Raw genomic sequence first — 24,523 nt, forward strand, 5'->3', positions numbered from 1 at the left:
TCTGGAGCTCTCCTCTGGCTCTTTTTGTTCTGCTCTTTAATCAATGCACCGTTTTTGGATTTAGGATGTGACGTAGACACTAAGAATGTGTCAACCTAATTGAGATATTTATGTATGTTTATTGATCCTTCTACCGCTATTAAAGTGTTAAAAAAATATTGTAATAAATAGTCTAAATTGATTGACTAATGAAAATTTAGAAATTTAATTGATTCAAATACTAAGTTTCACACAATATTGATAGAATACAATCGAAAAGAGGGTGTAAATTAATACACTTATAAAAGTTTATGGTCTAAATTGATATAATTACTAATTCAAGTTTTTAATTGATACAACCCTAAAGTTTAAGTGGAAAGTTATATGAATTTTTGTTAAATAAATTATTTATATTTTTTTAGGATAATTGTTTTAAGTGACAAGATTGTAGAAATATTTACAAATATAGCAAAATATCATTGTGTATCAGTAGTAGATACTAATAAATATCTATCAATGTCTATCACTCATAGATAATGATATTTTACTATATTTGTAAATAAGTTGACTCATATTTTTATAGTTGATAACAACGTTTTTTTTAATCTACCCAAAAACCATATTTCGTCCCTTGTTTACCACACAAAAAAGAATACCTTAGTACAAGAGTAATTCAAAATAAATCAAAATCTAAATAAAAACTTCAAACAATATTCCATCGTTTCATATTAATTAGAATAGGGTAAAAAAGAGTAATTAATGGTTCTATAATCAAACTTGATAAATACATCAATTTCCTTTACTACTTTTATTGGCTTCATTAATTTAACCAATGTTTAGAAAAAAGAATTTCCTTGAAAAAAAATACTCAACAATAGATGAAAATAGATAGCTAATAATCTCTCTAATTAAAAAGCACAACAATCAATAGTGGAGAGGGAGAGAGACATACATATATGAACATGTATTTAATTAATATATGCCACCACGTAAAATTCCTTAATAAAATGACTGAATTGGGAAAATAAAAAACTCAGGAAATTAAAAATGATTATTTTCACTTGTTTTTTTTTTCTTCTTAAATATATATAAGAGAAAAGAAAAGAAAAGAAAAAAGTGGTGTTTAAACTTTAAACTATGTCTATATTAAATTATAAATATTGGGATGGTGAAATTTAATAAAAATTTAACAGCCTCCAAACTCGGATCTGAGAGAGAAAGGAGAGGTTTTATCGGGGATATTCCCGGCATGGCGTAAACCTAGTGTGAGCGACACGTCACCGGCGGTGGTCCCGAACCTTATGAGCGTGGTGGGCCCGGGGATGTCAGACGTGGCAGAAGAGTTTGTGGTCCCGAATTGAAGATCAGGTGCAGCGAGAACGCTGACACGGCGACACGTGTCCTGCAGGTCTGGGTCATAATGGGTGGCCGGAAAGCAGTGACCCACCTGGGTTGCGGTGGTGGCGACGGAGGAGGAAGAGGAATAGTGTTGGTTTTGGGAGGAAGTGTGGAGGGGTCTTGTGGGTGGAGAGGCGGCGNGGGATTATTAGTGGTGATTTGTTGAGGGTTGGTTGGTGTGTGTTCTTCATCTGTATTATTATCAATATCATCATCTTCTTTGGCTTCTTGTTGGTACATTTCTTCCACCATGGGTTTCCACAATCGAACCCTGGCATTAATGAACCAGTTTGATACCTGCAAAATAAATCATTCATTTCGTCACTTTCAATACCAAATTACAAGAAAACAAAAAACCCCACTCAATGCACTTGCACATCATACAAAACTTCACACTCTAAACCCCCCCCTTTTTTTTGTTAATTCTTTGAAAACTGAAATAAAAATACCCAAAATTCATACACATTTTCAACTTTAAATTTGGATTTAATTACACTATTGTTTTTATTTATTAGTTTAAAAGTTTCTAGTATTTAATAATTTTGTATAAATTATTATTTTTTTTATAAGGATAGGAGAATTGAATCTCTAACTTTGAGATGATTAATATATAAAGACTTTGAGATGATTAGTACACAAAGATTTGCTCATCATCTATCTTAATGCATCACACTTATAGAAAAAGAAGTAAGAAGAATTTGTCACATGACAAATTGTGATTGAACAATTTAATGAAATGCATGAAAATATGTGTTACCTAAGATGCATCAAAGTATTATTGTTTTCTAAATTAAATAATCTAAATAAGCATAGATAGGAATGTGTATGTAACATTCTAGAGTTGTAGTGTCATAAGCCTCATGAGAACATATATATATATATATATTTACTACTCCAAGTTAAAAAAGAAAGGGAGAGAGAAAGATGGAAATTTAGAGGGAAAGGAAAAGGGAAATTGGTGTCTTAATCAGCCACCTTTTAGAACATAATAATGGCAGAAAGAGCAGGAAGCAGCAACAGCAGCAGCAAAGTAACAGCTGCTGACTGCTGCTGAATGCCGATGACAAAATACACAGTCTCTGACAATCAAAACAAATAACTTTTTTTTTTTAAACAGGTTTTCCGATTCAACCATTTCACAAGTAAATTAAAGCTGAAGACTTTACTGTACACAACTCCCATTAATGCAAACCCAACACACTCCACTCTTTATATATATATATATATAAATATTATTATCCCATGCATATGCTTTTAATTTTTTTTATTAAAAAATTAATTTCTACAAAATGTAGAACAAAGAGGGTATAGTACACTATCATAAAGGGTTTTGATCTCTTCCCTTTTGTTAACTGACATTTTTTTTTTTCTTTTAGTTTTTATTTTTGTTTAAAAGTTCGTCTTGTTTGCTTATTATAACACTCTCTACTACTTTTGCTTTTACTTTTCAATTCGTACTAATGGATTTTTGAAAGCTACAACTCCTTACCATATAACAATTCATTAACAATTTTCGCGATGATTTTTTTAAGTATATATTATTAAATAAAGAAAATTGCAAGTATATAAAACCCTTCCTTTTACTAAACGACTGTTATGATTGTTTTTTTTGTTAAAATATTATTTTGATTTCTATACTTAGAACTTTTTAGTTTTTATATTTTCAACCATCATCCAATTTTAGTCTATGTATTTTTTAACAAAAAATTAAAAAATAATAAGATCACAGAAGTTACACCAAAATATCACTATTAGATTCATACATTCGTAGAGCACGCTTATCATATATATCCTGAAAACTAGTATTTCCTTATATGGATTTATTAGTCTCCATATTTTTAATAAATCTTAAATTTAGTCTCTCAACATTATTTTTCATCAAATTGGTTAAATAATAATAATAATTTTTGTATAAGAAAATATAATCGGTAAATATATTTTTCAATATAAGTAACAAAAAGAAAAAATCTTTATAAAAAACAATAATAAACTAGTAGTAGTGATTTTTATATTAGAGATTGAAATGATATTTTAATATTTTTTAAAAAATAAAAACATGAACAAGAAAAAGAAAACAAACATGGATGTTTGTAGGTAGTGAAACAAAGAGATGTAAGCAAAATTAAAACAGGATCCAACATGGGGAAACCTGATAGTAGGGAGACGGTTAATTTAACAGTGAAATGGAAGCTTGTTTTTAACAGTAAAATATTCTTTTGTTTTGTTACTATTAATATTATTTCTGTCTTACTACCAATCTATACAGTGTCATAATGATTTCTTATCGTGTGGTTGGATTATTATTATCTGAAATTGAAAAGAGAAAAAAAAAAAAACCAATTTTTTTTTCTTAAAAAAAAAAAACAAGATAGAGATGATGCATGTATGTTTGTAACTAGTGTACTTAGTGCTGGACATTTATTACTCTTCAACATTTTATCAGAATTTTTGTTTTTGTGGTACGTCAATAAAGAATCCAAGGTCCAGACACAAACACCAATAAATAAATAAAAATAAAGATTTTTTTTTTCTAAATATAGTAAAATGTCTGCTAAGATAGACCTATATTAAATATATATTTATTATAATTTTAGATTGATATTTTCAAAAATTTTAGTAGTTTTGTTATTTAAAATAATTACTCTAAAATAAAACAAGAGTAGGGATAAATGGAATGTAATTTAGTAACCTGATTTCTTGACAAACCAGTCTGCCTAGCCAACAAATGTTTATCAGCATCGCTAGGGTATCTGAGAGAAAGAAAAACATAAAAACAGAAATTTAAGGAGGTAACAATTTGAGGTTGTTTTTACTATAAAAATGTTTGGTTTTGTTGTGTCAAAATCTAAGACAAGATTTGGAGGAGCTACTCCAATTATTGATTACATAAAAAAAGAAAAGAAAAGAAAATGGTTGGAGTTGGTAATTTCAACAAGTTTCAGCTATTTTCTTCTATCATTTTCATCATCATCATCATCATCTTCTTGGCTTGAGAGTTTTTAATGAAGCTCACTCACTACTCACTCACTAGGTTTACTTTTTTGTTTTTCAGACAGCTTTTTAGCTGACCAATTTTGACATCCTAGGACAGTGTATCACTGTTTTTCTTTCCTTTCTTTAATTTTCCAGCTTTCTTTGCTAATCACTTACACTCATTACTCCTTAAGTTGACTAATTAATGATGTCCTCTTTTTATTTCTCTTTCATGGTCTAATTATAATTCCCTACTATACCTTTAATTTTACTCTATCCACCTATACATCATATACCTCCTCAAAGTACTCAATATCTCTGAACTTCAAATTTAACATGAAATCTAATCAATCAAATGTTAATTAATATCCGAAAGGGATCGACTTTACCCTACTTCAAACATCCCATATTCCATCTCCACCACCCTTGTTAAATTACTGATTGATCTAAAAAAAGATAGATGAAGATAAATTTAACAAGTCAATTGGTGATTTCAGAACAAAAGGTTTAAGAGACGACATATGTTCAAACTACCCCTACAATGTTATTTCTTTCCCAATCAACATTGATTTACACTAATTGGATCTTCTACATAAGTTTAATCCATAAGTTGAGAAGTAGTGTTAGAGTATTGATATAATATTAAATTTACCTTCATCCATTAACTTAAGGGCATGTTTGGGAGTATAACTAAAATTGTTAAAATAAGTTTTTTTTTTTTCATTTTTAAAATCGTTACGAAACATGGGCTTAATGATTCAAAACAAATTTTGATGAAATGAAAATTGCATTTCAACTGTACAATTAAATATTAGATTAATTTTGAGTGATTAAATTAAAGACGTATTTCAAAGTGATTTAAATTGTGACAAAATCCATTTTAACAATTTCAAAATCACTCCCAAACATGTATTAAACTTTTGGATCAATCAATGATTTAACAGTTACTTATAAGAATGTGATATAGAATTAGGACTAAAACTAAAAAGCTTAAATTAATAGGTGAAAGTAAGAAAGATACGCACGGGTGAAGGAAATGCTCAAAGAGCCAAGCTCGCAAGATGTTGACAGAGCGTTCGGGTAAACCGCGTTGGGGACGCCAAGCTTCTTGTTCCATAATGCCCATTTGGTGGAAAGCTCGTTGTTGCCTAAGGCTTTGCTCTAAGAGCTTAAGTCTCGGAGTCTCTCCCTTTGTTATTCCTGAGGCTCTTCCACCCCCATCTTTCTCTCCCAACATCTCGCAACTATGTTTCAACTGCACTGATATAGCATCCTTTAGACATCTGAAATGTCTTGACATTGCCTTTTGCGCCAATGCTGTGTATGGCACCGCCGCTCCAAACCCCATCATCTCGTCGAATGAATTCACCACCATTTGCATCTGCTCGCAGTAATGGTTGTATCTTCGATCCACCTAAATTTTCTCATAACCATATCAATATCAATATATAATAGTACTTAAAAAAGGACAACAAATTCAATAGGTGTACTAGATAATAATGCTTATATTATACAATTCCCCCCCTCCCCATCTAAACAAGAAATAGTCCTCGTGTTTTTAATTTTTTTTTTTTTCCTTATACACAAGAAAACAACAATCTATGGTGAATTTATAAACACAAAAGAGCAACAATATATTTAAACAAAAGAAAATTCTTGAATCACGGCACAATTTTATACAAAAAGAATGAAAAAGTTGGTAGTGCATCACCAACTTGGTCGTCCCATGAAAATCGGCCGGCTTTCCTTGGATTTTAAAAAACACGAATGTATTTAATTAAAATCCGGCCGGATCATGTAGAAAATTCCAAAATAATAAGCAAAAAATATAAAGTGTAAAAAGAATAAGAAAAAGAGATTACATGCCTCATCAAGCATAGATAACAATTTGACTTTCCTCCTTTGATGTTCAATTCTATCAGCTGCTGACAAAGCTGGCTGATGATCCTTTGTAGAGGAGGAAGAAACTCCGGCACCGTCACCGCCGCCGCTGCCGCCGTGGGAATTGGAGTTGGAGGGCAAATTTGATTTATTATTAAATTTGTTATCATGATTATTGTTTTTCTTAAACTGACCTCTTCCAACGCTACAAAATTCCTCTAATAATTCTTGTGCAGCTTTGACATATTTTGAGTTTCTCAATAAGTTGACAACTCCCAGTGGATTGGAGGACCCAATTCCGACATGAACATGTTGCGGGTGATGGTGGTGCTGATAAAGTAACCCGTTTGTACTGTCACCCATTCTCAATTCCTCCGCTTTTGCAGCTTCCAAAGACGATGATAATGACAATGAAAGACGGCCTACGTTAGGGTTTGAAGAAGAACGGTCTCCTGCTTCTTGTTCCGGAACCACCCCCCATGTGAATTGTCCAAAAGACCCTCCTGAAGAAGGGTTTGGAAGAAGCATGTGGAGTGTCGACGGTGGCGGTGGTGGAGACGGCGACCGAGGATTCGGGTTCATTAGAAAAAGCTGCATGGCGACCGCCGAGTCGGTAACGTTGATTGTTTGCCGGTTACCGTACCAGTCGGTTTGCGGTGGCGGCGGCGGTGGTGGCGGCAGCGCAGGCGGAGGAAAATTGAACATTTCGGATAAAATTCCAGCAGAGTCGTAGACGTGGTGGACAGCGGATTGGTCGTTGTCATCGTCATCGTCAATTCCGATTAACGACGGTGGATGATGTGGCGGCGCGTCGAAGCCTTGGAGGCGGAGCTTCTCTTTACGGATCTGGTGGGTTATGTGTTGGTAATGTTGTTGAGAGTCTTGGAGGGGTGTGGAGGATCTATCAAAGCCATTGGTAAAAGGCGTGAAGAAACCTGCCGCCGCCGCCGCACCTTGTTGGTAGTCTTGTTGTGACATAGAATCACAATTATATAGTGCTGGAATCACTGAAATTTTGCTATAATTCCCATATCATCAAAATTTCATAATTCCTTTACACTAAAATTTCCCACCGATCAATTCACTACAAATTCGATTCACCAAAACAAAAAACAACCAACACCCACAAATTAATTTCCGGTAATTATCCAAAAAAATAGCTTAAAAATTCAAACTTTTCGCCAAAAAAAAAAAAAAAAAGATACCTGTTTAAGCAAAGGACTTGGGGTATCATTTTCGATAGAGTGGAATTGGAATTGAAAGGGGTTGTTCTTCAATTCTTCTAATTTCTCTTTCTTTTTTTCCCTTTGTGTTGTCGTTCTATCTCTCGTCTCTTTCCTTTCTCTTTCGCTCTTTCTTTTTTTTTTTTTTTTCCTTTTCTTTTTAGGGCTGCAATCGCCTTCTGGAAAAGGAGAGTTGCAGCTTCACCTCTATACAATTTTTATATATATATATATATATTATATATATAAATAAAAAATAAAAAATGGAGACAGGCTTTAACACTGATATCCCTCTCAAACAAACCAACACTCTTGAAGACACAAATCAGAAAGAAATAAGGAAAGAGAATGCCTTTCTATTATATTCCTTTTACTTTATTTCTTCATTGTTTCTAATTTTATCTCCATTGGACACTCCTATTTTTTTATTTATTTAAAATATTAAAAAAATAGTGTGATGCTTTCACCAAAATACCCTCCCAACTTTTCGTCCTTTGCAATTTAACAAACGACACACGTTACTAAATGAGGTTATATCATAAAATATGTTTGGGTTAAAATAAAAGAACACTTTTCATTTTCACGTTACATAAAAGAAACAATTTAGTCATGTTTATCTCAATAGAAACGTATTAAATCAATAATAATCTAAAAAGTAGATCCTATTTAATTATATTTTGAATTGTTTACTTGTATTCTATATCCATATTGACATATGAGATCTACTTTCAAATCTATAAGAAAAATGCAAATTGATTGACGAGTAGAAAGTGTTCAATTCAATTGCATTTAAAAATTATGTCAATATTATTATTGTTACCATTGTTATTAAGGTTACAACATGAAGATTATAAATTTGTCAACCATTATCGTTACCATTACTAGTTTGACCCTAAATTGTAATGGAAAATGATAACGTTAACGGTAACGGTGACAATTATGTTACAGATTCCTAATGTTAGGTAAACATGATAAAAACAATCCAAGTATGTTTGTAATTATGACCCCATTATGATTGATCTATCAATAAAATCTCTTCATGATTACACCAACTTTCATTATGGATTGGAAAACATGGCCTTAGTTACGTGTTTATTTGGTAATGATTGGTAATGATTTAGTATTTGTAATTTCAATTTGTAACAATTTAATATTAAAATTTAGGGTAATTGTTTTAAATGGTAAAACTACTAAAAATATTTTCTAGTATAGAAAAACATTACTGTCTATCAATGATAGACCCATGATAAACTTCTATAGTTTATCATGGTCTATTACTGATAAATAGTGACATTTTGCTATATTTGTAAATAAGTTGATTCATTTTTCTTTATTTGAAAACAACTCTAATACTTATTAAGTAACAATTTAATTTATACACTTTACAATATGTAACGATTTAGTCTCTATCATGAAAAATTTCATTAAAGTTAATTGTCAATTTTTATTACGTAGTGACTTAGTCTTATAGTTTATCAATAAATTTGATTTCCAATAAGTTTATCAATCTTTACCTAAGAGAAATTTTATTAAATCATATTAATATTTTTTTTACTGCCGTGACTAAATCGTTATAAATTGTAAAGTATCAAGATTGAATCACTACTTATTAAAGTTCAGAAAATAAATTGTTATAAATTTGATGGTGTAAAGATTAAATTATTATCAGCTAAAATTGATATATTAAATTATTACTTTTATGAAAATTGAGAGGTAATTATGAAAAAAAATATATTTTTTTAACGTTGTTTTATTTATTTATTATTTTGGGGGCGCAGTCCTTTGGACAAAACACAGAAACGAATAACTTACAAGAGATAAGGATAGTAGAAGGTCACCTCAATGATCGGACTTCTGAAATGTCAGTAAAGCCCTCCACAATTATTAAACCCCTGGTTTCAACAGGAGGGTAAAGGAGTAATTTCAGGGAGAATAATTAGCAGCCCCGGAGAGAGACAAAACTCAAAAAGGGATTGTAGCAACGAAAATTAATTAATTAATTAATTAACGTTTGGGGACGTTTTGTCGCACGCGTGGGGGATATGTGGCACGTGCCAAGAATTGGGGTGAAATTGCATTGTTAGGTTCTTCCCTGTGACATGTATGGCGTGAAAGCCACACGTAACCGTTTTGTGGTTTTGTACTATTCAAATTTTTACATGACCAATTTGCCCTCGTCCTACACCCTAATTTTCCAGCCCTTTTTTCAACAAATTATAATTACCCTCTTACCTCCCAAAAAATTGGAGGATTTAAAATTTTCTCACTTACTTGAATAAAATAAATAAATAAATAAATAAAACCTAGCCAACTTATTAAAATCATCCATAACATTTTTTTATTAGCCAAAATTTTGAATTCCCACCCTAATATTTAGGATTTATATTACATGAGTTGTTATTAAGCGTATATGTATACTACAAGAGTTTAATAGACAACACATCAAGGTCGAAGGATTTTTTTTTTTTTTTTATCATGAGTCTCAAGGTCAATCTATGCACATCTTGACTACAGAACAATTTATCTGATTCTACAATATTCTTATGTTAAGAAAACTCGTAGGATATTAAATCTAAAGGATTCTTTTCCTTTGCAAATTTTATAAATTAATTTTATAAATTAAGTTATGTTTACTATTACACATTTTGAATTGATGGATTCGTAGTTGAATAATATCATCTGAGAAGAAAAATGTTTTGCAGATATTACTTAAAAAAGTAATAAGAATACTATTTAGACTAAATATGATGAGTCCACGAATATTTTGGTATTTTGTCATTTACATAACGGTCACATTTACTAAGCCATAATAAAAATGAGTATAATAGTACTGAAATTTCTTTGATGGATCAATTGTAATGGGCTTCAATCGCAAACATAATTGGATTGATTTTGATCGCATTTACTTAAAATTATGAATTTTGTCAAATTTACTGTTACCGTTACCGTTACCGTTACCTCTACCTCTGAGGTCAAGCAACAACGATAAAGATAACGGTAATAGTAAAGATGTCAAAATCAATAATTTTTCAGCTATAATAGTAACAACAATGATAGTCATAACAATAACTACAACGGTAACGATAACGATGAGACATAATTCTCAGGTGCAATCGGATTGAGTACTCTTTATACGTTAATCAAATTGCGTTATTTCATTATAAATTTGAATGTGGGGTCTATGTGTCAATACAAATGCTGAATACAAGTAAACAACATCAAAATTAATCAAATGGGACTTTTTTTTTTTTTTTTTTTTTTTTTTTTTTTTTTAATTTCCAATGATCTATTACATTTTTAGTAGAATGAAGGTTGCCAAAGTGTAGACATGATGTTGAGCAAGAAAAGAAAAACTTTTCCTGTTTTGTGTTACAAACAATTATCTATAATTAAACTTTAGTTATATAGAAAAAAGAGGGAATAAACTCAACTGAAGGAAAAAAAATGAGGTTTCTTAAAAATAAAGAAAAGATATTAAAAAAGAAAAAGAAAAAAAAGTTGAGATATATTTGAAGCTGTACAACCAAACCCAAATCAAGAAGAAGATCAAAACTACTTTAGTTTCCAACTGCAAACCGGATTGATATGTGACATTTCAACCAGCTCAATTTCTCATGTACTTTTCTCTTTAATTTATTTTTATAGTACAATAAACATTTAATGTCATAAAATTAGACATACAAAATGGAAATTTTCAATTTTTTTTTTTTTTTTTTTTTTACTGATAATAAGTTGTGTGAGGATGTATATCAATTTTTAGTCTTGACTTTTAATTTTATCATATTGAATGTGAGATTTAGATAAAATGTTCCAATTATTCAGCCTTTGTTCAATATATATTAATTCATCCACTTTTTTCAATCATATCAAGTATTGTACATATTTTAATTGGATTAATGCAAAATTTACAATATATTTTTTAAGCTCAAGATTGAATCTGGAACATTCACTTAAATTTTAGGGGGAAATCTAGTGAAATTGATAGTTTAGAATAAAAATTGACACTTCTCAAATTTAGTCTCCATTATAAACATTACAAAATGAAATATAAATCCGAATATTACACTTACATTACATTAATTGGTGGATAAGACAATGTGTGCATGTGTAAATTTGTACCAAGGTAAAACATGCTAAATTCTGTTGTACTTGGACCCAAATTGAACATATAAAGAAAAACTTAGTCCAAAGCCTATTGGCTAAGTACTACATTGGTAACAAGATTGTTCTGTTTTGTTTTTTTAATAGGTCACTTGCATCTTTTCTAATCAACAAATTGAAGGAAATCAAACATGGGGATTTTCATGAGCAGCGGAAGAATCGTTCCAAATTCCATTCGAAATTGAACACTAACAATTACAGTCAAGAAACAACAACTAAATGGTCATGCAACAACTAGAAATTACAGTATGCTTACAGATAATCAAAGAATAAAGTATCATACCTTTGAAGACTCATTCTTCAAATTCCCTCAATCCCGAACGCTCGAATAGTCTCCAAGACAGCAATACACAAATGCTTGAACACAACGACCGCAACACAACACGATCAACAACGAACACGAACCCAACAATCTCAAAGATCACGAACCTAACGAACGGCCTCCAAAACCTCGAACTTAATCGAGTTGCGTGGGGACACTACCACAATGGTTACCTTAGTATTCTTGGTGTGACAATACAGGAGTTGTGGGCTCTGTATGAACTTGGTTAGAGGAAGAGACTGGAGGAACAACAATCGTATAGACGATTGAGCAAGTAAGAGATGACATAGTCTATCGTATAGAAGATAATATCCTATTGTATGGACAATGCCCTGCGATCGGTTAGCTATGACCAGCTGAGTGAACTATCGTATAGGGACACTCCACGATCATTTAGCCTCTATATGAGCTATCGCTTAGTGAAATGATTTCACTCGATAGCCTTGTCCGTTAGTTTCTTTCCGAATTGAGTAAACTCTTTAATTTTAGGAAAAAATTTTTCTTTTATCTCACAGTTACCATAAAAGCCTCAATAACCTCCCACTCAATTGGTTATTAGAGGAAAAAAGATAATTATCAAATAATTAATATTATTATAAATAAATATGATAACCAACTTACCATATTATATTTATAACCTATAGTTTTAATATTTCATCTCATGAAACATATAAACCATAGTTCTTTTTCTATTTTATGGTACTTAATGTAAATCATATTTACATTAATCCTCCACTTGATGTATCTCATACATCACACCAATTATATCATATATAATTGAATTTCCTCTTGTCAATTTGAACATTTCAAATCAACCCGAAGAATTGATTCTCAACTTGAATCCATTTAGCTACTAAGGGGACCTTATGAACATGTAGCTTGAAGCTTCAATGGTACGTGAATAACTGACTAAATTCTTTAGTCACGGAATCCACCATCCGTTAACTTTCGGACACTCCACTAAAGACCGACAGCTACACTCTCCTCACTAAATATATATTTTGTGACCATATCAACCAATCAAGAGTGCGATAACCCTTCATAGATCACTCGTAAGTACAGTTGGATTAATTTACCATTATGCCCCTGTAGTTACATCTAACTCCTTAAGTACCACTGATCCCTCTAATGAATATAAGTCATAGTCTTACTATGACTGAATCATCTCTTCCAAAGAGAAGCTATGGCCATTATGTTTCAAGACTCGGAATCAGTCCTTAAGGGAGCAATCTATCTACTTACTTCTGCTTTAGGGAAGGAGTGAATTCCATCTTGTGTAACTGAGTTCCCAGCTCCCAAATTAGAAAAATTCCCAAAAAGGTAGGCTTATTGAGTTGGCAATCTAGCCACTCTCACCCATACTAATCAAAGGACCGTCCTCAAAGCCAAGAGTTTCCAAAACACTCAGGATTAAGGTCATATCGCCTATGGTCGTTTAGGTGAGATGTAAGTCTTAAGTATCAACGGCGTTATATAAAGAGACGAATCATATCGTGGTCCGGTCTTATACAAACTCTTCGTATAGGACACTCCCGCTCTCATTCTCCACATGAATGGTCAGGATTAATTATCTGTAGTAGTTCACAACACTTGTAAACCTCTACAAAGCGGGTCGTATCCATAGTGTCACAAGGATCAAGTATCCCTTCTTAATCCTTATACTACAGACCTTTTTAGGTTATCACTTAAGGCATGATCCACTTGTATATCTCTTATACATGCTTAAGTTTTCATATAATAACTATGGAGCTTTGTTTATTAGATATGAGTAAATGCAAAATAAAATAAATCTTATTTTATTCATAACAATGTGTACAATGTTTACAAACTACGAGACTCTGGGAGAATTAGGATATCAATTCCAACACAAATTCACCTTAAATCATATGTGCAGATGAGGAAGATATTCTACGTTTACATTTGTGCATAAACAACATAAATTACTATCTCATGTTAGTGTTTTGGTGTTACTATATCTTTTGGGGTGTCTTTTTGGGATGTTGGCAAACATTTTGTTTATCTTGTCCTCCATGATATTTATAGAATGTCTCACTCGATGTATTTTTCCTCTGAAAATACTTTCCTTATAGGGAATTTTTGTGTGATTGTCTTTAAGTGTTAGCTAATGAAGAAATCGTGACTCAAATACCTCAGCTAGTTTAGTTTATAACTAACTTTATCTTGTTACGGTTTGTTGGTGTATGTTATAAATATCACTGATCAGAAAACAAAACAGAATAGTTCATAATTTCTATTTTTCTGTAAATAAACAAGCTGTACGCAATCTTCAAAGTGAAAAGTACGTGAATCTTCCTGTGGATGTAGGCATCTTGGCCGAACCACGTAATCCTGTATGTTTCTTCTTTTTCTCTTTATCTTCTTCTTTTGATCGACATCAATCTTTCTGCAAAACGCGTGAATACAATTTTGTTATCAAATCGTAACGAATTCCAAAGAAATGAGTTGAATTCGCATTGATTTCTTCTATCGAGTAGCATTGAGTCAGTCGTTTTCATTTTCGAGTTTCTTCGAGTAAAGATTAAGACTCATCGAGTAGAGTCGAGTATCGATAAACACTCATCGTGTTCCATCGAGTAGAATAGAAACTCGTCGAGGATAGAAGGAAATTCACATCGAGTATCGAGCAGAAACTAATTGAGTATCGAATATCTAGCGTCGAGGATTTGACAGAGCCTTTCTCAGCCATTTCTTTATCACCTCAGTGTTGATCTTGATTAATTGGTTCTAGAGAACATTGAATAACCTAACAGCTAATTATATGATGATTGTCTTATTCTTCCCTTTTTCTACATATATATAAGGGTTTCTGTTCTTTTTCTAGGGTTGTCGCTTTGAAGAAGATCGTGCTCTATCTGTATGTTTGTGGTTTATGATGTGTAAGAAGCAAGTGTATCAATATGAGTGATTGTATGGTGAAGGTTTTATTGGTCTTGAGTTTTTGCTCTTGACTATCTTGAAGCATTGTCTCATTCGTGAGAAGATATTCTCATACTTAGGGGGAGACTAAGTTTCTCAAGAGAGAAGGGATTTTCTATTGAGACGAGGAAAATTCAAAGTTATCATTGAGAGAGATTCTCAAACTTAGGGGGAGCCTAAATAATCTTTCACTAAGTTAGAATGTTTGTACGTCATTGTAATTGCCTTGTATCTATAGATAAATATAATGTTATAATTGCTTAATTTTTCATTAGTGAAATTATGTTTCCTTGAGCACACAAACTCCTAGACATAGGTGATATTGCACCTAATTAGGTTACTAACTCCTGTTTCTTTCTAGCTCCTTACTAGAGAAAATGACACCAATAACCTATTCTTAGAGGCCAAAATGAGGTTTGACCCCAACTCTTAAAAATATATGTTTTTTGGCATTCTGCTTACATCAACATGGGGCGAATTTACTGAATGGAAAAAAAAAAAATTAAAAGCCTTCTCGTTTTTCTCGATCTTCTTCTTCTTCCTTGATCTCAGTCTACTTCTTTTTTCCACTTTTTTTTTTTCTTTTCTGCATTTCCTTTTTCTTCCTGCATTTCCATTTTTTTTCTACTGAATGTCGTCTTCTTCTTCTTCTTCTTGATCTTGCGTTTCTTCTTCTTTTATGCTATGCTTGTCTTCTTCTTCCATTTATTTTTCTTCTACAATTTTTCTTTGATTCTTCTTCTTTCGTTTATTTTTTTTAGATCTGCAACTATTTTTTCTTTCTTTTGATTTTTAATTTTTTGGTTTCTTCTTCTCTTCTTTAGTTTGATATCAAATGTTGAAAATGGTGTGTGACTGAGCGAGAGGAAAAAGTGAGAGTGAAACCAAGGAGCGAGAGGAAGAATCCAATGGAATGAAAAAAATCCAAGAAAAAAATGTCTCATGCTATGTTGATTAGGAACAAGAGGAAGAAGCGAGAGGAAGAAATGAGGAACGAAAGAAATGAATGAGAAATCATGGTATGGTTTGGTCTTCACAAGCATTTTGGGGACAAATAGGTACTTTGACACGAGGCTTACATCAATAGAAGGCCATTTTTTTTTTAAATTTTTATTGTTTTTGAACCTTAGGTCATTTTTCATTCGTACCTCTAAAAAGAGGCCATCTGTATGATTTTTCCTATGTTAGATTTTATGTGGTTGACAATATTTGTTTAAGCATTTTAGATGTTATGAGATGTATTTCTGCATTGTTTGTTTCAGGAAGAGGAATGTCTATGGCAATGCTGATTCTACAAGATACTTTCCTTATTGATGGTTTTCTTTGCTGCTTTATTCTGCCGTTATTTTTTTCCATGTTTACCTCTCGATTGCTATGGAAGTTAAGGTTGCCACGTGTGTTTCGGCTGCTTTTATTTAAAGAGTTCTCTGTTTTTTAGAAAAGGATTAGTCGTATTATTATTTTAGTGAAAAGCTCAAACTGTGGATTCGGTCGACAGTATAGTGTATTAACGAATCTATGTTTTCAATGTTTTAAAGACATTCTCTATGTTTCTCACATCGAGGGTAAGAAGATTTGTCGAGAAGGTATTCTCAAGCTAAGATCTGTTGAGAAGGGATTCTTAAGCTGATGGGGAGCCTAACTCATTCGAGCAAAAAGGACTTTGCTTTTAGAACGAAAGATATAATACAAGTGAGAAGGAGTCTCATGTCTTGAGGGGAGCTCAAGTTTGTTAGAGAAGGAGTCTTGACCTTAGAGGAGCCTAAGATTTGCTTCACTAATTATTCAACTTAAGGGGAGCCGAAGACACTGTAAGGAGTTTCACACCTAGGAGGAGCCTAGGTTATTAGTTGAGTGATAAAGTTGTACGAGAGTCACCGTAATCATACATCTATTACAGAATATGATGGTCACATCCATAGGTCTCTAATAAGAAAGATGAACCGAATCTGAAGTTGAATGCTCTGAGGAAGAAGATGAAGTTTCTCTTGGGAATTATAAGGCTTTAAACGCCATATCTAATGGTGTAGACAAAAACATTTTTCACTTGATCAACATTTGTGTGTCTGCCAAAGAAGCCTGGGATATTCTTATTGTTGCTCACGACGGAACATCCAAAGTCAAGATGTTAAGATTGTAATTGTTGGCTACGAAATTTAAATCTTTGAAAATGCTAGATGATGAGACTATTGCATAGTTCAATGTCAAACTACTTGACATTTCAAATGAATCTTTTGCTATGGGTGAAAGGTTTCCTGAAGAAAAGCTTATTCAAAAAATTTTCAGATTTCTACCAAAGAGATTTGACACGAAGGTCACTACTGTAAAGGAAGCACATGATATCTCCACTATGAAACTTGATGATCTTTTTTGTTCTTTACTAACTTTTAAAATGTCTCTTAGTGACATGCTTGAGAAAAGAAACAAAGGATATGGCTTGTAATTGTAAATAAAAAAGCATTCATTTGAATTAGGAAAGGAACCTGAAGAGAATCTTATTGATGCAATCTCTTTTTTATCAAAATAATTCTCTTGTGTGTTGAAGAAATTTGAGAAGAAGTCTGGGTTTTATTCCCTTAGAATGGCAAAAATTCTGAGTCAACTATTCAAAGTGTTGGGGTTGATACTCTAAAGTCTCGTGTCCTGTAGTTTGTAAACAGTTTGTACAAACGCTTGTGAAGTATAATATATGATATTAACTTCACTTCTTGATTTTGCTCATCTAGATGTTTTGTTTGCTTTACCACAAACCAATAAACTAAAATCCCTGGTTGTCTTTATGTAATTTAAGAATGTATGTGGTGACATACAAGTGGATCATGTCTTAAGTGATAACCAAAATGGTCTGTAGTATGTGGATATAGGAGGGAAACCTTATCCTGGTAATGCTACGAATGCGACTCGCTTTGTGGAATAGTTATAAGTGTTGTGTCTTATCACAGATGGTCTGATCTTGATCATTCGTGTAGGGGACATACGAGCGGGGGTGTCCTACACAAAGAGTTTGTATAAGACCTGACCACGAAGTATTGTGACTTGTCCTATTCATGATAAAGACTTCAATTCACCAGGATGACCATAGGTAACATGATCTTAATCCTGAGTGAGTTGGGAACTCCTGCCATTGAGGATGGTCCTTTGATTTGCATAGGTGCGAGTGGCCAGGCCGCCGATTCAAACTTATCACTTTAGGGATTCGTCTGATTTGGGAGCTAAAAACTTAGCTACACAAGAAGGAATTCACTCTTTCCCTGAAGCAGGGGTAAGTAGATAGATAATTCCCTTAAGGGCTGATTCTAGGGCTTGAACGATGTGGCGCCACACATCTTCTCATGGCCTGAGAGGTGTGCACACATAGTTGGACTATGTTGTATTGTTAATTAGAGGGATCAGTGGTACTTAAGGAGTGAGATGTAACTACAGGAAAAAATGATAAATTGACCCAACTGTACTCACGAGCATCTGCGAAAGGTTATCGTACTCATAATTGGTTATATCTGATGGACACAGAAATATATCTATGGTAAGAAGAGTTTAACTGTCGGTCTTTAGTGAAATACCTGGCAATTAACGGATGGTGGATCTCGTGGTAAAGAGTTTAGTCAGCTATTTACGTACCGTTGGAGCTTTGAGCCATAGGTCCATAAGGTCCCCTTAGTAGCTTAGATAAAAGTTGAGAATCAGTTTTTGGGTCAGTTTGAAATGTTCAAATTGACAAGAGAGAGTTCGATTATATATGATATAATTGACTAAATGTATGAGATACATTATTTTGGAGGAAATTAGATATAAATATGATTTATATCATGTAGTGGGGAAAACATTATGGTTGATATATGATATCAAACTATAGGTTATGAATATAATATGATTATATTTATTATTTTATTAATTAGACGGTTATGAGATAATTGGCCGACATTTTCTCCGAATTAGTGCGTTAGTGGGAAGTTCAATTCATTTTTAGTAACTGAAGAATAAAATGAAAATGGTTTTCATTATACAAATGACACGGATAATCGCTAACAGTGTGTTAGCCTTCTATCGCTTAGTGTTTGAGAGCCTATACGATAGAACCCACTTACTAAACGATCGCACACCCGCACTTTCCTAAACGATCGGTTTCGATTTCCTAAACGATCGCTTACCTTTTCATAGATGATTGCTTAGCTTTTACTACTAGATTGTGTACCCTGCACTAAACGATCAAGAATCCGACTATACGATAGACTTCCCGTTCTCCCACTTATTAGATCATAGTACACGATAGCCTTTCCTCCTCCCCTCTACCAATTCCATCAAAGCCCACCCTTTAGATTCTCACTCTGAGAATACTGAGGGCTTCGAGTGGTGGTGTCGTCTCCATTTGTTGTTGTTCATACGAAGCTGTTCGTGTAGACGACCGAGCTGTTGCTGTACAATTACTTGCTAGACTAGAAAGAGCGAGAGAAGTTAGTTCACCGTGAGATTGATTCTTGTGAAGAAAAGTCTTCAACAGGTATGTTTTCGATCTTTTCTTTATTTATTCTTTTAAGTATGCCAGTAATTTACCGTTATGAATGCATATCTGTTTGTGTGAATGTATATGTGGAAATTCTATCACAATGAATTGGAAAGATCCGCTTTTGCTCATAGATACTCTTGTATAAGAGTTCCATCATAAATATCTCAACGTTCTAAGAGGGAGTCTGACAAACCAGGAATGAATGACCCAAACAAAGATAAGCTGTTTTGATGCAGAGAATGTGAAGGATTTAGTCACTATTAGTCAGAATGCCCTACCTTCCTGAAGCGACAAAACAAAAGTTATGTTATGATCTTGTCAGATGAAGAGTCTGGTAACATTAGTGATTTAAAAGAAGATGTCAAGGCATTTATCAGTTGCATTTCATTTGACAGTTAAGAAAATAATCATCTTATAGATGAACTCTCTGCAACTGTGATCTTTACAAACATAAATGTGAGGATGCTAAAGGTCCTTGTTGTTCAAAAGTGAAGAATAAAATCTCTTATTACTAATAACACTCGTCTCATGTCTATTATCTCTGACTTGAAGTGTGAACTCAATAAAGTTAAAGCTCAGAAAGAATCAATGTGCAAATCACTCAGATGTTAAATTCTGGAACTGATCACTTTGAACAAATTCTCTCTTAAAGTTAGCCTTCCAAGGATGTTCGTGGTATTGGGTTCTCTGGTTCCAGTACTTCAGAAGGGAAATAGTGCTCAGACAAAGGGAAACAGAAAATCATTTTTGTTAGAGAGCAAGAACCTTGATAAAATTCGTAGCTTGAATGTTCTACCACAAGTTAATTTTGAAACAAGAATTATATGAGTAGAGTGTAGTGGATCTGTCATTTTTGTGGAAAAAGAGGTCACATAAGACCCTATTGTTGCAAGTTACATGGATATCATAAACGTGAAAATCACTCGAGATTTCCTGAGCTTGTTTACAATAGAAAATCATATTCTCTCCTTGTAAAGAAGGTGTGGAAAGTTAAATCAACCCAAATCTCTGTAATATGGTCTTTACATCTCTTAGATCTTCAACCAAATGTGATTGGTTTTTTGACAGTGGGTTTTTAAGGCACATGACTGGTGAAAAGAGCTATATTTCTGATATTAAGGCAGTTGGATTAGGTCAAGTCACATTTGGTTATAAACTAAAATATCCCGGATTACCTGTTCTTGATGATGCGATGTTGGTAGAGGGTTTGACCGCAAACCTTATTAGTATAAGTCAACTCGATGATCAAGGGATAAATGTAAACTTTACCAAAAATGGCAGTGTTGTTATAGATAATACTAAATCTCATGTCATGACAGGAAAACACTTTTTAGAAACTACTATTTGTGGACTCCTATTGACTAAACACAAAGGTGTCTTGTCTCTAAGCAAGACGTATCCATTTTGTGGCACAAGCAACTTGGACATATCAACATCAAAGTACAAAAGGTTGTGGTGAGAAATGCTATGATCGGCCTTCCAAATATCAGCAGCTATGATGGTATTATATGTCGAAAATAGAAAGTTGAGAGGCAAACGAGAGTATCTCATAAACATGTTCCAGTAACTATTACTAATTGCATTCTTGAGCTAATTCATGTTGATCTCATAGGACTCATGTAGGTAGAAAGCCTTGGTGGGAAAAGATATGTCGTGATATGCGTTGATGATTTTTCCAGATACACTTGGGTTAAATTCATAAAAGAGAAGTCTGAGTCGTTCCTGGTGCAGTTGTATTTACGAGCATCTGTGAAGGGTTATCGTACTTATGATTGGTTATATTCGATGGACACAGAAATATATCTATGGTGAGAAGAGTGCAGTTGTCTGTCTTTAATGGAATGTCTGCAGTTAAAGGATAATGGATCTTGTGCCTAAAGAGTTCAGTTTTCTATTCATGTACCACTGGAGCTTCGAGCCATAAGTCCATGAGGTCCCCTTAGTAGCTCAATGGATTCAAGTTGAGAATAAGTTTTTGGGTTAATTTGAAGTGTTCAAATTGACAAGAGGGAGTTCGATTATATATGATATGATTGAACTGGTTAATTATATATGATATATTTGACATGATGTATGAGATACATTAATTGGAGGAAAATGATATAAATATGATTTATATCTAGTGGAAGAGAAAATACTATGGTTCATATGTTGAATTTGATGTGATATTAAACCACAGGTTAATGAATATAATATGATTATATTTATTATTTAATTTTAACAATTATGGGATAATTGTGCCGACTTTTTCTCCGTAACCGAATCAGATAGTGGGAGGTTATATTCAGTTTTCGTAACTGAAGGATAAAATGAAAATTGTTTTCATTTTGCAAAAGGATCAAATATTCGCTCATGAGTAGTATATTGTCTATTGCATAGAAAACTGAGAGCATACACGACAAATCAACGTTTCTAAACGATCGTATACATGCCTGCGGTTTATTAAACGATCGCATAGGATTTGCTAAACGATCGTCTAGCTCTTTCTAAACGATCGTGCGTCCGAACGTCTTACTAAACGATTGTCTATACGATCGCACCCCTTTTACTAAACGATCGTCTACCTTTACGTAAATGATCAAGCATCGTCTATACGATAGACACCTAATTTCTCCCACTTTCTTGATCGTGGTAAACGTTGTGCTTTCTTATTTCCCTCTACCAAATCTAATAGAGCACACCTCCTCGATTCTCACACCGAGAATATTGAGGGTTCCAAGTGGTGGTGTCTTCCTTGCTGTTGAGTTCATGAGGATCCGTTCGTGGGTAGATTATTTGGTGGACGATTGCTTGGGCGATCTCAATGAGAGCGTGAGGAGTAGTCCTTGGACGACAACGAGATTTGAGGTGAAGAAAGGTTCTTCAACTAGTATGTATTTCGTTCTCTTGTTGATTAAAGTTTCAAAGCATGCATGTAATTTGTTGTATATTTCATAACTAGTCTGTTTAATTGTGAATGCGGTAATTCTGTCACAATGAGTTTGGAACGATCTTGCTTCTGCTAAGAGGTAATTTTTTATAACAGTTCCTTCAGATATTGCTTGCATTGTGTTGAATCTTGGATCTTACTACCGTAATTTGGTTCGTTAGTTTTATGTTAATCACTCATACCAGTTTAATACTATAGGCAGCCCAGACTACAGAAAGGCTCATGTGAGAGGTCATTGCTTTGTGTTTTCAGCGTCTGTCATTAACAAATTTATGAATCGCCAAGTCCCTGAAGATGTTATTGAGTAGTGACCATCTACGTTTGATCTGGTATTTGAACTTACGAGGGTGTCAACATGCTTCACCCTAGAAAGTTTCAATTGCCTTGCTCTGATCTCAGTGTGAAGTATGTGTTGCTCCATAAGATAGGGATTGAGAATTGGTGTCAATCTTTTCACAAATCTGGTCTCTCTACTACTTTGGCAGATTGGCATAGGGGTAGAATTTAACTATGATGTCTTTATTCTTAATCAAACGTCATTGGGTGTCAAGCCACCAAAGTTTCCATGTGCTTTCCTAGACTTACTTATGGGATTCTACTCACTCAAAATCCTAATCTTCTTCTGAACTCTGATGTCCTTGGACCTCTTCCCTATACTCTAGCATTCAACTACAGATTGTATCAGGGAAAACATGTTCTTAACTTGGTTCACACTAATGTTTCTATAAATGGAAGTGGTCCAATTAGGAAGTTTCTTCTGACACTATGCCGGAAACAGGTGATTCATGTGCTAGTGAATTAATAAAAAAATCTTGGTGTTTTGGCTCAAAATATTTATGCTCGTAAAACTGAGGTGGATGATATGTTGAATTTACTGCGTAGTGCTTTGGATGGTACTGATCATAGTGAAAGCTCTAGTGCACATGATGACGATGTGGATGTTTGATGCTGTCCTTTTTTTTTTTTTTTTTTTTTTTTTTTTTTTTTTTTTTTTTTTTTTTTTTTATCAAATCTCCTCCAGTCGTTTTTTTTAAGATTGGAAAAAATGGGGAGTAGCTAAGTAAAAAAACAAAAGGAAGAAGAAGAAGATTTTGTTGTTGTTTTTGTTGTGTATCTTTCAGAATAACTGTGGTTTTTCTTTTAGAATGCTATGATTTGTTTCGATGACATTGTCATCTTACTTGTATGTCTATGCTGATCAATTCTTTTGTTTGTTTTGTCAATGCTTAATTTTTTTTTTTCCAAATAAGGACTTGGTTAGATTTTTTGTGGTTGACAATATTTGTTTAAGCATATCAGATGTTATGAGATGTGTCTCTGCATCATTGGTTTAAGGAAGAGGAATGTCTATGGCAATCTTGATTCTACAAGATACTTTCCTTATTGGTGGTTTTCTTTGCTACTTTATTTGGACGTACTTTTTCCATGTTTAGCTCTCGATTTCTATGGAAGTCAGGGTTGCCCGATGTTTTTCTGCTGCTCCTATTTAAAGGGTTCTTTGTCTTTTCGAAAAGGGTCAGACGTATTATTCTTTTGGTGAAAATCTCAATTTGTGTATTCGGCCAAAAGTATAGTGCATTGACGAATATGTTTTTTCTGTGTTCTAAAGACTTATGTGTGTTTCTCACATCAAGGGTAAGAAGATCTGTTAAGAAGGGATTCTTAAGCTAAGATCTGTTGAGATGGGATTCTTAAGCTTAGGTGGAGCTTAAGTCATTCGAGCAAAGGGGACTTTGCTTTTAGAGGGAAAGACACAACACACGTGAGAAAGAGTCTCACGTCTTGAGGGAAACTCAAGCCTGTTAGAGAAGAAGTCTCGCTCTTAGGGGGAGCCTAAAATTTGCTTCATCATTATTCAACTTAGGGGGAGCCTAAGACATTGTGAGAAGGAGTCTCACACCAAGGGGGAGCCTAGGTTATTAGTTGAGTATAAAGCTGTATGAAAGTCACTGTAATCATGCATCTATTACAGATAAGTAATTGTTTATCATTAATATTAGTGAACTTATCTTTCCCGGGTACTTTGCCCCTAGACATAAGTGGTTTACATCGAACTGGGTTACCAATCTTTTGTATTATTTTTCATCTTTCTGCATCTTTTATAATTATCTTGTGAATTGCAATAACATAAGCTGTAACATTGTTAACTTGCAGTAGATACCTCCTTACCATTTTCACACCCTCTTTTATAATTTTTGTTTTATCTTCATGTCCTT

General features: G+C 33.3%; 1 protein-coding gene across 1 annotated transcript; it reads right to left on the bottom strand.

Annotated features, from left to right (window-relative positions):
* Positions 1–1,096: 1,096 nt before the first annotated feature.
* Positions 1,097–7,807, bottom strand: LOC120088680 (BEL1-like homeodomain protein 4). The gene is given in 6 exon segments (XM_039046100.1): positions 1,097–1,459; positions 1,462–1,674; positions 4,067–4,127; positions 5,376–5,764; positions 6,217–7,315; positions 7,437–7,807. Coding segments are annotated over 5 exon segments (1,950 nt in total). The 5' UTR covers positions 7,210–7,315; positions 7,437–7,807; the 3' UTR covers positions 1,097–1,165.
* Between the last annotated feature and the right edge of the window lie 16,716 nt (positions 7,808–24,523).

This window comes from Benincasa hispida, chromosome 10 (genome assembly GCF_009727055.1).
Source record: "Benincasa hispida cultivar B227 chromosome 10, ASM972705v1, whole genome shotgun sequence".
NCBI lineage: Eukaryota > Viridiplantae > Streptophyta > Magnoliopsida > Cucurbitales > Cucurbitaceae > Benincasa > Benincasa hispida.